This window comes from Pholcus phalangioides, unplaced genomic scaffold, assembly GCF_987345545.1.
Source record: "Pholcus phalangioides strain wild (caught in Gottingen) unplaced genomic scaffold, Ppha-v1.0 ptg000042l_1, whole genome shotgun sequence".
In the NCBI taxonomy this organism is placed as follows: domain Eukaryota; kingdom Metazoa; phylum Arthropoda; class Arachnida; order Araneae; family Pholcidae; genus Pholcus; species Pholcus phalangioides.
The window spans coordinates 19,280,380-19,294,976 of record NW_028301628.1 but is presented as its reverse complement, the minus strand read 5'-3'; the positions used below and the strand labels follow the sequence as shown (position 1 = coordinate 19,294,976).

Genomic DNA, 14,597 nt, shown 5'->3' with positions numbered 1-14,597 from the left:
ATTATCGGGATGTATCGGCCAAGATCATACATAGAATGGGACGTCAGATAAGCCGAACGAGTGATATGCAGAAATTCAGTCAATCGAAAGCTTGCGTGAAAGAGACGTGTGTGTCGATTATTCTCTCGTTCAACATTTTTTCAATTACAGTTCAAAACAAAGCTAATAAGGAAAAGAAAAAAAAAGAAAACGGAGAATTCTCATTTTAGGGTTAATCGTGATTGGTGAACGAGTCCACTTCGTGACGTTTTTTGCAAATCCAGCGTTACGGCGACGTTATTTTGTCGCGTCAAGCACTGGATGATTTGATCTCACTATCATTTCCTTGATAGTGAGATGAGCTGCAATAAAGTGACTTTTAGTTGAAAGCCAAGTTCTTTCGAACTTTTAGAAATAAATCATTATTTTTCATCGGTGAATTGAACTTTTTTTGCCTTTAATAAACGTTTGCGAGATGTCAACGTTGGAAGTGACGCAAAGTGAAACGTTACACGAAGTCGTCAAAGAGGGTCTAATAGATGTCAAATTCCCAAATCCGAAGAAACCCATAAAAAAGGCAAGTGGCTATTTATTAATCTCAGAAACGATTCTGATATTATGTTTTAAAATGATCTGTGTTTTTTTTCTGCCATAACATCTAATTTATCTCGCCAGGGTTCCCTCGCCCCGGTTTGGGATTCTTAACGGGTCAGTCACAGTTTCTCAACTTTTCGTTCCGTCACCCACCCCCTTCTTCACCTTTTTTTCATTACCCCCTCCCCCCACTAATCAAGGCAGCTCATAGAATCTAAACTAAATCAATAGCTTCTAACGCCCTCTGAACCACCCCCATCGCCCCCAGGAGGCGATATTACCCACTTTGGGAAACACTGTACTAAGTGATTATATTATGAAAATATGACGGAGCTGCAAATAAAATCAGTGGCGTCGGAGCCGAGGGTGCTCTTGGCGCTCGAGCACCCACGGAGGTTTGTAGAACGGGTCCGAGAACCCGCAGAATTGATTTAGAAATCGAAATTGCCTATACGAAGTTCAAGACGGTTCGAACAGTCACAAGTTCGAAACACTTCCGACGCCCCTAGATAAAATAGACAGCACATTTTGCTATGTGGTGAAATACACCGCACAATGTAGATGCAGACTTTGCAACGTCTTACAATGCACCTGACTATTGATGAAGCTTTCAGTTCAAGGAACTCAATCAGCTGTTACCCTTATTCATCGAGGAAGGTCACCAAGGACCGCTGTTGATTGAAGTCTCTTTAGCCCCACCCTTGTGAGTGCCAGGGCCGTCTTAAGAACATCATGGGCCCCCGGGCCAAGTGATTTTTCTGAAGCTCAAGCCGAGCACCCACAGATGCATCACACTTTCTTGCTTCTAACTGTGGAGGTCGTGTGGTCATAGTGACAAACTCACATCGCGATGACCGGGATTGAATCCCACCGGTGCCACAGGGGGGGTAGGCTAAAGTTGGTTTTCTTTGGTTCCCAACTTCGGAGCGCGAATGCGAGCCGACCTCCCCATTGAAAAGCCTCGCCATAGAAAGAAACAAGCGTACAACAATACAAATCTTTAATCATTACACTTCACTCATTGTTCGAAAAATAGATGGCAGGTGGCAACACTATTATAAACAGAAACAAACCTCACGTTAGGTTCACAACATATACACGCGCATTACAACATGTACCAATTCATTAGAAGTTCCCCAGAGAAATATGGACGAGGTGCATGTATGGTTTAGTAGTAGTAACTGATTGAGTTACTTGAACTGAAGTCTATATCAATAGTATAATATCAAGAGCATTGCAAGACGGTGCAACGGCACCGTGCCATAAAAAACAAACGTTCTATACCCACACACACACATCCATATGTATCCCATCAAACAAGTCTTCTCACCAAATTTCGATGGTAAGTACTGTAGCACCCACTCTACAGTTTGAACGTGTTGCCTTACGTGACTTTTCTATCTGTTTCCATTTTCTCCCTTCAAAGTCTCCAAAAGAGCAGAGGTTAACCTTGCACGTTGGGATAAAGGACACTGTAAGTATTGACCGCTCCTAGAGCTGGAAGGCTTTCTTGGACCTAAACTGGCTTATGAAACAATGGGACCTCTGCCATCAGGCCCGAGACAGTTACTTGTAATTGGTCAGTATTTTTATTGGCAGGGATTCTCGTCGCCTTTTCTTTTAAGCAACTTTCAATCTGACTCGGTATTAACCTTCTTCAGCTCTAATTGAGAAATTTGCCTCACAAATGTGAGTGTTGTTTCCAACACGGAAAACGTACACAAATTTTCATTGTGTTTTATTTCAATCTTTTAATTTTTCATTTTACTGTAATTATTACGGCTAATTATTTGCTCTTCATCGCGTGTTTTGTTTGTTCCCCCCTCCCGTAGAACTGGAATCGGCTGCGAATCGTAGCGCTTATTAGCAGGATCAATCAAAGTAACTGCGACAGCGGTAACGACGTGTTGCTTCAGTTTTATGCATCGTCGAACCAAGGACAGCACAAAGAAGGCGAATTATTGCACGAGGTTGAACTACACGGAGCAGTGTCGGTCTTCAGATGCGATTCGAAATCCCGTTCTTGTAGGTCGTTCGGTATCATGAGACATAGCGAGAGCAAAAGCAGACCAGCCTCGGTCCTCGTCTACTTGGCTGGTGATGACGAGAGAAACTCCGAAATTTGGGTGACGGCCATCAGGGACGCCCTGCTACCGCCGTCGCCTCTGGTTTTGCTTGAAGAAGGTAACATCTCTCTTTTTTTCTCTCTCTCTCTCAAATTTCATTACTTGCTGACATTAACCCCTTGATGTACATGCTTTTGGCAATAAATCCAGATGATCTGTATATCAAGTATCGGCGATAATATTCAAAATACTGGTTTCCTCTTTTCATATGTTAGAAAAAGGAGAAAAATAGATTAGTGCAGTAGATTGCTCTCTTTTACATTATACGTGTGGGGATGGAGGAAACCACTAAACATTGGAGTATAGAAAGATAAAAAGAAAAAAACAATAGTTTCTGTTCATAGGGTTACAATAAAGCTTAGCGATGATGAGAAACATGAGGTAAAAGACAGGGAGAGTTGGAATGAATTTCTTTCATTTCCGTCTGGACAAGATACCTTGTCCTTGATCGTTAATAGTAGGGCTGGTCTGATTAATCGATCAATTATTAATCTCTGTTAAAAATCGTAGTTGAGTTAATCGACTCGATTAATTCGATTAAAACTTTTGTTATTGAACCTTGGCAAATTAATTTTTATTTGTTTAGGAAAAAAATCTGTTTTTCTTCTTTAAATCAGGAGTTCTGTATCCGGACAGAACGGCTAAACTTTTTCGCTGGCTTTAGAAAAGTAGTTCTTGACTTTTTTTTCCATCCCGCACCCCCCCAGTGCAATACGCTTTGCTTTCCTGCACTCCTTGGATAATCAGTTTCCAACCCTGGTTTTCTTTCCCGCAATTAAGAATAAAACCTAATTAATTAATAAACTAATTAAACTGAAGAACCAAATTACATTAATAATCTGTATTAATTATTTTTATAAACACTTATACTTATTATTTAATTCGGTTTTTCTGCTACCGTTGGTAATTGATTTTGGTTTTTTATAAATAAATCCAGAAACTCTAAACTAAAAAAGTTATAGTTTTTTAACATTGTTTAAAAACATGAATTATTCTTCGGTATTGTTCTGTATTAATTCCAGCCGTATAACAATATACAGGTGTCTGGTAAGTCCTATCTCGGTCTTTATTTCATCAAGCGTTTGTCGTAGGGAAATGGTATCAATTGAAAAAATGCTGATCACCCTGTACCAGTTTTGAGATTGAAAATACAGTAATACAGTGTTTCATAAAATAGAAAATCTAAACTTTTATATGGACACCCTATCCTAAAAAACGCAAGTAGAGAAAGTTGTTGCCCTGTCTCTTCTGAAGCCAAAAAAAAAAATATATTCACGTTTCTTAGTGGTATATTTGAAATTAAAAATTAGAGAAATGTTGGGAAAAATCAGCGTAAACTAACGAACAATGCTCCTTTCCCTCATTTATGCTGTTCTTCCTAACTTTTCTCCAATGTTCGAACTCAAATATCTCAGCGAACATCATACTTGAAAACGTGTAATTTTTTTGTTGAGAAAAAACAGGTCAACAACTTTCTCTAATTGGATTTTTTTGGACAGGGCGTCCATATAAAAATTTAGATTTTTTATTTTGTGGCACACACCGTATTTTCAGTCTCGCAACTGGTAGGTGATTTGTTAAAACACATTTTGAGAATTTTTTAAATTGAGCCATACCTTTACGATGAACGGTTGATGACATAAAGGTTGAGTTAGGACTTACAGAATACCCTGTATACATGTTTGTTTGATACTTGATTAAATTTTCTGACGTTTTTCCTGAGTCACGCTTACGACAACATTAATATGCTAAGAACACGAGGTGCAATGACGCAAATAAACCACGAAATATTTCGGGTATTAATTGTGTTTTAGCAAGAAAAGCTGGAAGGTGCTGAATATGTTTGTCTAACCGTGAATTTTTGGACGTCGGTGGCTAATAAAAGTTACCTTGGAATTACTGCTCACTTTATCGACAATACATAGACTTTTCAAAATGCTGTTTTACAAATCAAAGAAGTAAGGGAACATCACACTTTGAGTGTGTGTGTGTGTGTGTGTGTGTGTGTGTGCACGTGAATTCCAAGAAATGATAACTGAGTGGAAAATTTCCACTGAAGTAATTACAATTTGCACTGATAATGCGAGGAATGTAACATATGGTGTGAAAGAAACCAATTTCTACTCTGTTCGGCTCAAACACTGTAGCATAGTTTGAACAAAGCGATTGCTGTTGCAGCCATTTCTAATTTATTTGGTCTCTGTAGTAAAATCGTAGATCACTTCATGCATAGTCCAGCAAACAAAACTGAGTTGGAGAATAGACAAGATGAATGCAAATTAAAGGCTATACAGCAAGGTGTGCAGACGCACGGATGCGTATAACTGAAGATGATTCAGGAATCATTCCTCGTTTTAAAGCCACCATAGTGAATGACATTAAAAAAAATAATGAAGATTTGGCCTTGTCTTGATAAGTGTGAAATAGTTACAGCGCTGGACCCCAGATTTAAATCCCTCAACTGGATACCATACCCAGGGAACGAAGAGAGGCCATTTGGGAAAATGCTTTCCAAGCTACAAAGGAGACTGAAAGTAATGATCAATTTCCCTTTAATTTGCAAGGTGGTATGCAAGCAAAGCGAAAGAAACTTTGTTTTGATCCCGTGAAATAACTATTTTCCTGTTGAAATTCGCGAAAATTTACGCCTTTTCCAAAATGAATTGAAACTATAAATACCAGAAATGGATGATGACTTTGGCGATCCTCTCTTTTCTGGTGGAAAATGCATGATACACAATTCTCGGCTTTATCACATCTAGCGAAACGAATGTTGCGTTTGACTGAAACTCCCACGCCAGTGAAAAGAGTGTTCAGTAGCGCTGGTTTCATTGTAAATAGATGTAGATCCAGCTTAGATCCTGAAAATGTAAATTTACTTGTATACTTTAGATAAGGTGTTGGTTAAGTCACTTATAGTCGTCACCCGTGCGCTTATTATTCCAATTATTTATTTCACCCCTAAAAAATATCGTGACAGTTGGTCTAAATAATACGAATTCCCACTTATCGTTTAGGTATGAGATGAGACTGTTTTTTTCCTTCTATGTGAGACATCTTTCTTTCCGTGTTTGCAGTGTGGCAGGAAAGGCACCGAGTGTCTCTCATCGATACAATGTACAATTTTCATCACGGACTCCTAGGTGCCTATGGCTACATGTCGTTCGGTGAAGACGAAATCGTCCTTGTCCATCCTCACATCGGCCGGGCCATAGCTACATGGCAGTGGAGCAGCGTCCGCGATGTCAATCTGCTTCGGGTCGACTACGAGGGAGGTCCGAGCGGTGTCTTCGGTATCGTCCTAGGTGCCAGCAAGAAGTATGTACCTTTGATATATATTTATACCCTTGATAAATGCGACTTCTTTTAACCTCTTCGCTCACAAGATATTGTCAAGAAATTCAGATGATCTCTATTTGACCAATCGACGATAAATATGGTAACCTTGTCATAATCTAGCTGCACGTTAGAAAAAGGGAAGAAGGAGAATAAAAAAACAAATGAAAGGAAAACAGCATACTAGATAAGTTGATAAGAGAGTACGTAAGAAGTATATTTCTCTTTTCACCCTCACCCTACCTGTTCTCTTTCGCTCTTATATGGATATAGTAGAAAGATACATCACATGTGGAAAAAATCACTAACAGGAGTATAGAAATAGACGGAGGTAAAAAGCGCATAACTTTTAATCAACAAAGATGATAAGGAGAGGTGCGTTCGGACGCAATGTTACGTCTTTGGTCGTAAAGTGGTTATTGTACGTTTTTATCCTTGTGTATACAATTGATGTTCGATACAACGACCCCCGTCGTCCCATCGAAAATATACGTTATATTGGGGGGTTCGTTATATCGAAAGTAAAACATATGATAGTCATTCTTTGAAAACGTGTGGGACATACTACCGGTCGTTGTGGATGAGTATGGAATGGTAATGAGTAATGAGTAATGGTAATAGAATGAGTAATAGAATGGTCACAATAACGTGAGGTCGTTATAACGAGCGTTAACTGGATTACTTCAACTAATGTACTTACGCATGGTAGCAATTTTCATCTGTTTGGCATACATTTTCTCACGAAGATCGTTCTGGTAACATAAGATGCAAAGGCATCTCATTCGGAATTTACGTCGTCATATATCATTTACAAGGGAAAATCTCATTATTTGCCTAAGGTTCCACGAGAAGTCCGCGGGATGCTTTACAGAACAAAGAGAGAGCATAATAATTATTAGCGATTAATAATAATAATAATAATAATTATTATTATTATTAACTAATTATTAGCGAGAGGAAAAGAGCAAATTGGAGCATACCGTAAAAAATGTACATACACTGCTCTTGCAAACGACCGTGCCCAAAGAGTGGTGCTGACAGGGCTCCAGCCTTGGGGCCGGGACAGTTTCAATAATTTTTCTGTTTTTCCATGCTATAAATTCACTATGGAAGATCCCGTGAAAAGTCTGGATCCCAGATTAAGGGCACTGTTTCAGTAGGTGATAGTGCCATCATGGAGCAGGGGCGCAACTGGGAAGAAAGCGGATATGGTATCCGTGGCACTGGATCAATGGAAGCGTCGAATTTGCCGTTTAACGACTCTTTACACACACATTCCAAGGGGCGTCAAAATACATGCTTGCCCGGGCTGACAAGTGTTTAGTTGCGTCCCTGGCACAGGGCAAGAGGTTCTCGCCTCCCTTTGTGTTTGACCAATGTGTCTATCGGTGTTTCACATTGGGACACCTAGATCTATGGCAGTGATGAGCATGCAGCTGTTGATCCATCGTGATGAAAGTGTATAGTTCTACATGCATATTGAATGAAAGCGTTTAATGCAGTGCATTGTATCAGTTTTTTGCTGATATTTTAGCTAATGAATTCCCATTTTATTTATTTATTTTTTTAGATCAGGGGATTCTGTTCGTCGCCACGTCTTGGCCTTTTACTCACCAACTGCAATCGCAGCTGCTGAGCAATTGAAGGTCAAAATTCTGGAGAAGAATGACACCATGACACCACCATTACCGCCATCAAAAGTAGCTGTCACTGAACTTGAACGAGAATGCAATAACAAGCGCGACTTTTCTTTTGATAAGGTTGATGTTGGTGTTTCACCAGAAAATCAAGTTATTGATTATTTCAGTAACAATTCATCTGAAGAACTGTTGATGAAAATAGAACAGCAACCTGATATCAATGCAACAACGATCACAAATGATCGAAATGCTTGTGGGATGCAAGAAAAAAAGATGAATGAAACAGAATGCGCTGATGGTGTGGATCGCGTTTATTTGAACAGTTTCTGTGACGACTCGACGTCGAGTTTCATTATCAGTGGCATTTCAAGTAGCATCTTCGAGTGCGGCATTTTGACCCCGACTAACCCATCTTTACAAAGTGGGTCTTCGAGATCGAGCAGCGGCAGCAGCGACTCTAGTTGGGAATCACAAATGTGGCCAAAGTTGTGGGAGGAATTCTTCCAGAAACAAGAGGAGCGGCTCGTGCACTTGAACGGATACAATCACTGTGACACTGATGAGGCCAAATATGAAAATACCGCATCGATTGCAGATGATGATACCACTTCTGCCAAAAAATCACTCGGCATAAAATGCTCTTTTCCGCACGTCAGAGAACTGGCCGATGATTTACCAGTAAATGAGTCTCGTACCGATACAAAACATACACAGCGTGACATTAACGATAAGAGAGGAAGTGTCGCTTCGATTTTATCACACGATTCGCACGTTTACGCGGACATACCCTCTTCCACCAATTTTCAGGGGCGTGGCAGCATTGGTGGTCAAACATTGTACGAGGAACTTCCAGATGATGAAGAATATGATTTGCATCGTGAAGAAATTCAAAAATCGCCCTCGCCACCACCACCTTTACCGCCACCTCGCAATAAATTGCGGAAACCGTCTTCCCTCCAGCTGAAAGAGTTGTCGAGAAGCATCCAGAAAGTGCTCAGCAATGTCGAGCTGACGAGTTCCTCTTCTCCAGTTACCCCGGAAAGACGTAGGAAGGCTTCACCAACCAGCTGGCTGAATCCCGTCAAAGGTTTCAAGAAGATCATCGCCAAAGAGAAGAAGCTAGCCGGCGATTATAAAAACGTCCAAAACACGAGTCCGCGAGATAACAAAACTGAAAAATCCTCCGAAATCAAGAGAACGACGTCCCAGCCTATTTTCTATTACGACAGAACAGAGCTTCGCCGGAAAGCTGCTTTGAAGAATTCTCCTGCGGATTCGCTGTCACCATCGTCTGATGGAGAGCTTCCGATCCCTTTCCAGCCCTTGGCTACGAAAGCGACCGAAGAGGGAAACGTAAACGAGAAAGTATCACTATCTCCGGCGATCGAATCACCAGCAGTGGATTTGCCGCAGTGGGACTTTTCGAAAACTCGACGAATCTGCCTGAAACATTTGCTTGAGAATCTGAACAAAGGCGAGAATGCAGACACGTGTGACTGCGGCAATTCAGAGTCCCGCGAGAGATCGAAGAGCTCCCTCCGCATTTCAAGTTACCAAAACCACCAAAGAAGGAAATCTAAGTCTCTCTGTCTCGATATCGAGAGACATTTCAAGATAATCAACGCCTTTGAACACAATCGATTGCAGGGAAATGAGAGAACGCCACCTGGGTTCGATAGGCAAGATTCCTCTGATTATTTTGATATGACTCCACCTTTGAATCGACGCAGTGCTCGGGATGACAATGCAGCCAGAAATCCAACTGACCTCCCAGATAGAAGCGGAGCCTGCGATGATTATGTGCACATGGACGATCTTCAAAGCTGATCTTCGGATAGGGAACGCAACCGTAACGAAGTTAAACTCTTCGATCATCAACCACACACTGAAGTATGAGTGAACACACACACACTCTCGCGCATACCTTCCTCTATACGTGCACACACACGACCGTCTTAATACATGGGGCCCGCCCGATCACTTAAATTACAAAGGGAGCCTAGTGATAATGAAATTCGGTACTATGATTTTCGAGAGTAAGCATGTGAATTGGTTACACAGGCTACGTAGAGATCTCAGATCATAGTTCTCCCCCCCTTAGAACCCCCATCGTGTTCTGCCCCCCCCCCCCCAGAGGTCCACTGCTTTTTTACTAGAGATTCACGATAATTGTAGATTTAATGAATGCTACGTTGAAAAATTAATATAAATAAATTTCACAAAGGTAAAAAAGTTTTAATTAAATTAACGCGTTAAAGTACCACTTCAACGGTGATGGTCTGCAGTAGTAATTACGCTATGATTTGAAAAAAAAATCTACTTGTAGCGACATCTCTCTTTCTCTCTCGATAGAAGTATGAAACATTGTTTTAGTTCTTTTGCAATCCAGCAGATGACGTTGGTATTGCAGATTAAGTGGAGGGGGGCTCCATGGCAGACACCAACATTTCCGAGGGAGTTCACGACTGAAAGTATCAGCGGTTCCAAAGTACATATAGGGTATCTCTACTGTTATCATAAGTACTTCACTTGGAACCGCAAACTAGTTTTTTTCATTCAAAGATGGAAGATAAGGCGCCTAAAATATATATACCGAGCGGACTCACCAACCTCCAGTTTACAGTGGCCAAACCAGTTTTCTGTTGAAAGTGACGTCTAATCGTGAAAAAACGGCATAGGGAACAGTTATTGGCTGCAGCAATATTGACGACACACTTCGCATAAATATGCCGGATGGGTCAGGCTAGAACTCCTTAATACATGAAGTATATGAAGGCGTCTTAGGTCAGGCTAGGGTTTCTAGGAGCTGTAATGGAGGACGATGAGTCCACTCCCTTTTATAGGCGTGCGCCTTCACATTTAGTAAAACATTTTTTATGCCCAGACATCAGGGCCGTAGTGTGCCTTCTCGGGACCCTGGGGCAGACTTTTTCCTTTGGCCCTTATTGAAAGGGTTATTATTATGCAAAATAAGTGTACATTTTGCGCGGGGACCCCGGTTGCTAAGCCTAGTTAAGGGCCTGACAGACATATTGAACAGAAAACAAAAAAACCGCGTTATGAAGCGTTTCATTTTGTGAATTTTTCGCAAATCCCTTGTCAATAAACGAATCATTCCGACCCTCCTTGAAATACCAAGGTGACCTATCTGCCATCTCTGAGCAGACGTGACGTCAAAAAAGTATGACGTATCGCATATTATCGCTATAGCCAATCGCTGTTCCCTACATGCTGTTTTTCAACGATTTCAGAGACATGACTTGGAGCGGCAAACATGTTTTATGTTCAAAGTCAAAAGATCAGTCCGCTCTTGTTTTTTAGAGCCTTAATTTCAGCCAACCTATAAGGGACCACATTATGTGGTCTACATAATGTGCTCCCGATGAAAACATTAAACAAATAAGCGACCGACATTTTTATGTATTTGATAAAAAAACAATATCGACCCCTAATACTGTTTTTCATCTGCATGTATTTGTTCTCAAATGGAAAAATAAAGAAATGGATCACATTCTCGACTGTATCAATGCGTGTTTGCAGTAAAAATATTACATAAGAATACTTAATTATTCTATCCTATATATACATGTACAAAGTCTCACATAAAAATTCGTAGTTTAAAAATTCATAAAAATGGAAGGAATTGGTATATTTTAACGCGGTTTGAGAAAAAGTTATTCTTACTAATTATTATATTATTATTATAATTATTCTTATTATAATATTATTATAATTATTCTTATTATAATATTATTATAATTATTCTTATTATAATATTATTATAATTATTCTTATTATAATATTATTATAATTATTCTTATTATAATATTATTATAATTATTCTTATTATAATATTATTATAATTATTCTTATTATAATATTATTATAATTATTCTTATTATAATATTATTATAATTATTCTTATTATAATATTATTATAATTATTCTTATTATTTAAGCAATATATATTGCATAAATATATTAATGAATTTTTCAATCAAAAGTGCACTAACGCTGAGTTGATTGAGAAAATTCCCCAATAAGGGTAAATCATTCAGTTCATCATGTATGAAAATTAATCAGCTGATACTTACGAGTTCTTCCTACGGGAGAATTAATTTTTTCTCCAGTTTATACTTGTAAAAAAAGAATTCGAGTAATTTGAATTTACGGAGTACGAAAGTCTCTATAACCAAGCGGAGATAAAAGATGAAAAAAGAAGAAAAAAAAAAGCGCTCGCAGAGAAAATTCATATTACTCTGTGGGAAATCGAACCACCAACCTCTCACTGTCAGGGCGAGTGCTCTACCATTGAGATACAGAGGATAGGCATTTTCTTTCCTTAGAGCACATGTATGAACGCTGAATGGGACTGCGCACTTCTCTGTATGTCCCCATTTGAGGTTAAGGTCTTAAGAGCTATTAGCTGAGCTAGGAAGCTATATCCCTGCGCAGTCCCGATCAGTGTTCATACATATGTTCATAGGCGCAGATAGACTTGGAAGTCTGGGGGGCACGGACATTAATTGTTGGGAGGGGGGCAAGATGATAGTGATGTCAATTCGCCCCCCCCCCCGTATTTATGCCCATGCATATGCTCCAAGCATGGCCCCCATATCCTGGAGCAGGACCACTAGGCTGGTAACTTTGGCGGGCTCCATGCCGGAATTTTTCACGGGGTCTCTGTGTAGTTAATTTATAGCGTGAAAAACAAAAAAGTAATCACAACCCTCCCGGGCCCAGTCGGCCCCACCCTTGTGGGGGGGGGTCATGGTTCTGAGGAAAGAAACTATCTGTCCCCTGTAGCTCAATGGTAGAGTCCTCGCCCCGACAGTGAGAGGTTGGTTGTTCGATTCCCCCACAGAGGAATGTGAATTTTCTCTCCAAACTTCATCTCTGATTGGTTATCCAGGCTTTCGTACTCCGTATGTGTGTGCGTGTGTGAACAGCGGAAAGTGACATCGCGTTTCTCTCTATAATTTGAACTTACGTTTGAAAAAAAAAAAAATCTTTGAACCGATCACTGCATTCGTAAGAGATAATTTGAGACTGGCGGAAAAATCTATTGCGTTTACGAAAGTCAGCTCAGACAACACCCCCCCCCCCCCAAAAAAAAAAAAAGAGAGAGAGCACATCCTCTTCTTTTGGAAGGTGTTGGATTAGGAGTCTTTAACCTCAGGGGCTTTTTGCATTGGCCCTCCCACCATTTTGAGAAAACAGCTTAACTTAGAATTATAAATGAATACAAAATATAAAAAATGCCAGCAGGCCAACTTTTCTTTCTTTTAGTACGGTATATTCAGGGCTGTTCCTAAAAAATTCTGCCGCCTAAGGCGAATAATAATTTGCCACCCTTAAGATACAACAATCTGAAAAGAGTTTTCTTTCTTCACCTCTATCATCTTGATACTGTGGTTCCCATAGTTTTGCTCAAAACCTCCTTCGTGGGGGGGGGGGGGGGGGGGTTAACGTTGATAATTTAGGATGTCGCGAGGGAATTTCTTAAATAAAAACATCCTGATTAGAGTAAATATATCAAATCAATTTAATCTTTTCTTTGAAGCGGGAAGGTGGTCTCATAATGGGTGAACCTGTTTATATTTTTCCCATGGGTTTTGGGGAAATTTCTGCCCCCCCCCCTTCAAAGGATTAATTGAGATATTTAGCACACATATATACCATATAATGAATAAAAATTCTACACAAAATTTACTAGAAATGATTTTAAAAAAAAAATCTTATTGAATATCCAACACCACAAATGTGCTTTTGCGCACTTTTATGAGAAAAAAGCATGAAAATTAATAAATTAATATTTATTCTGAATCCAAAGACAAAAAATTTACGTATTGAAAATCCAAGAATCGCTCTCATTTCCTGGTTTTTAAAATCGTGATTCTCCGCGTCTTGTTGCTTACATGTTATGTTGCGTATATAGCATTTTTTCCTACCTTTTGATTTGTACGTTTTGTTACGAAATTTTCTGGCAAAAGCATCCCTGAATTCATACGCTTGTGACCAGAGGCATAAGAAAATACTATTATACTGTATGTTATGTTTAATCCATTTCTGCTAATTTAAACGCTTTTTTGAAGGTTGGTAGCTCAAAATTTCTCTGGGAGAGATTCCTTGTGCTCTTCAAACCCACTGTTCCCCCCTCTAAAGGTTGATCTTGCGTACGCCAATGCTCGTGACCAGGGTGCAGGGTATTGTAATGTGGTAGGCCTTCTCATGATGCAACCTGGTAAAGCAAATTCTACCACTAGTCATTATACCGCTTGATCATTATTTGGCGCAGCATGACCTTGATGGCCCTTGAACCAATAAAAAACAAACTCCAATCCAATCCGAAGGTGCATATGCACCCTTGAATGGTTGATAGCATATATCGCAGCAAATCCGTCTGAAAAATATGTTTTTGGTGCAGTGTTGTGTTGTGCACTCTCCAAAAAACACCCTCAACCACCATTGCTATTGCGATTCGACCGCACTTTCTATGCCTAAAAGTGCTTTTCTAAGTGGCTTATATCACCTCTTAAAGTTTGTCCCATGAATTTAGTACATCCCTGTATTATCTACATGTGAGAAACATCAATCAACTAAAACCCCCTTCTGCCACCTACCAAATAAAACTGTTACAATTCTTCGATTAAAATCAGCGACTGGATTTCGATTAATGTACCACAGGAAAAACAACAATGTCATATGATATTAGTTAATATTTTATAAGCAATAATATTAGTTGAATTATCAAGTTTGTGCCTCAAAATATTTTAACAGTTGTTATTTGTACATGGTAAAGCAATATTAGTAAAACTCGCAAAGGGAAAACTGCTCTAGGCTTTCTATGTGATTATTGTAATAAAAAACAATGAGGCTTTTCGAATAGACGTCATAATCATCATACTCCTGAGGGACATAC

The 14,597-nt window shown here is 39.6% G+C and overlaps 1 protein-coding gene across 1 annotated transcript; it reads left to right on the top strand.

Moving 5' to 3' along the window:
• Window positions 1-10,412, top strand: LOC149064593 (uncharacterized). The gene is made up of 4 exons (XM_089255168.1): window positions 1-556; window positions 2,406-2,757; window positions 5,777-6,017; window positions 7,606-10,412. Exons 1-4 carry the CDS (start codon window positions 455-457, stop codon window positions 9,500-9,502), a joined length of 2,592 nt encoding a protein of 863 aa, XP_089111294.1. The 5' UTR covers window positions 1-454; the 3' UTR covers window positions 9,503-10,412.
• Window positions 10,413-14,597: the final 4,185 nt, after the last annotated feature.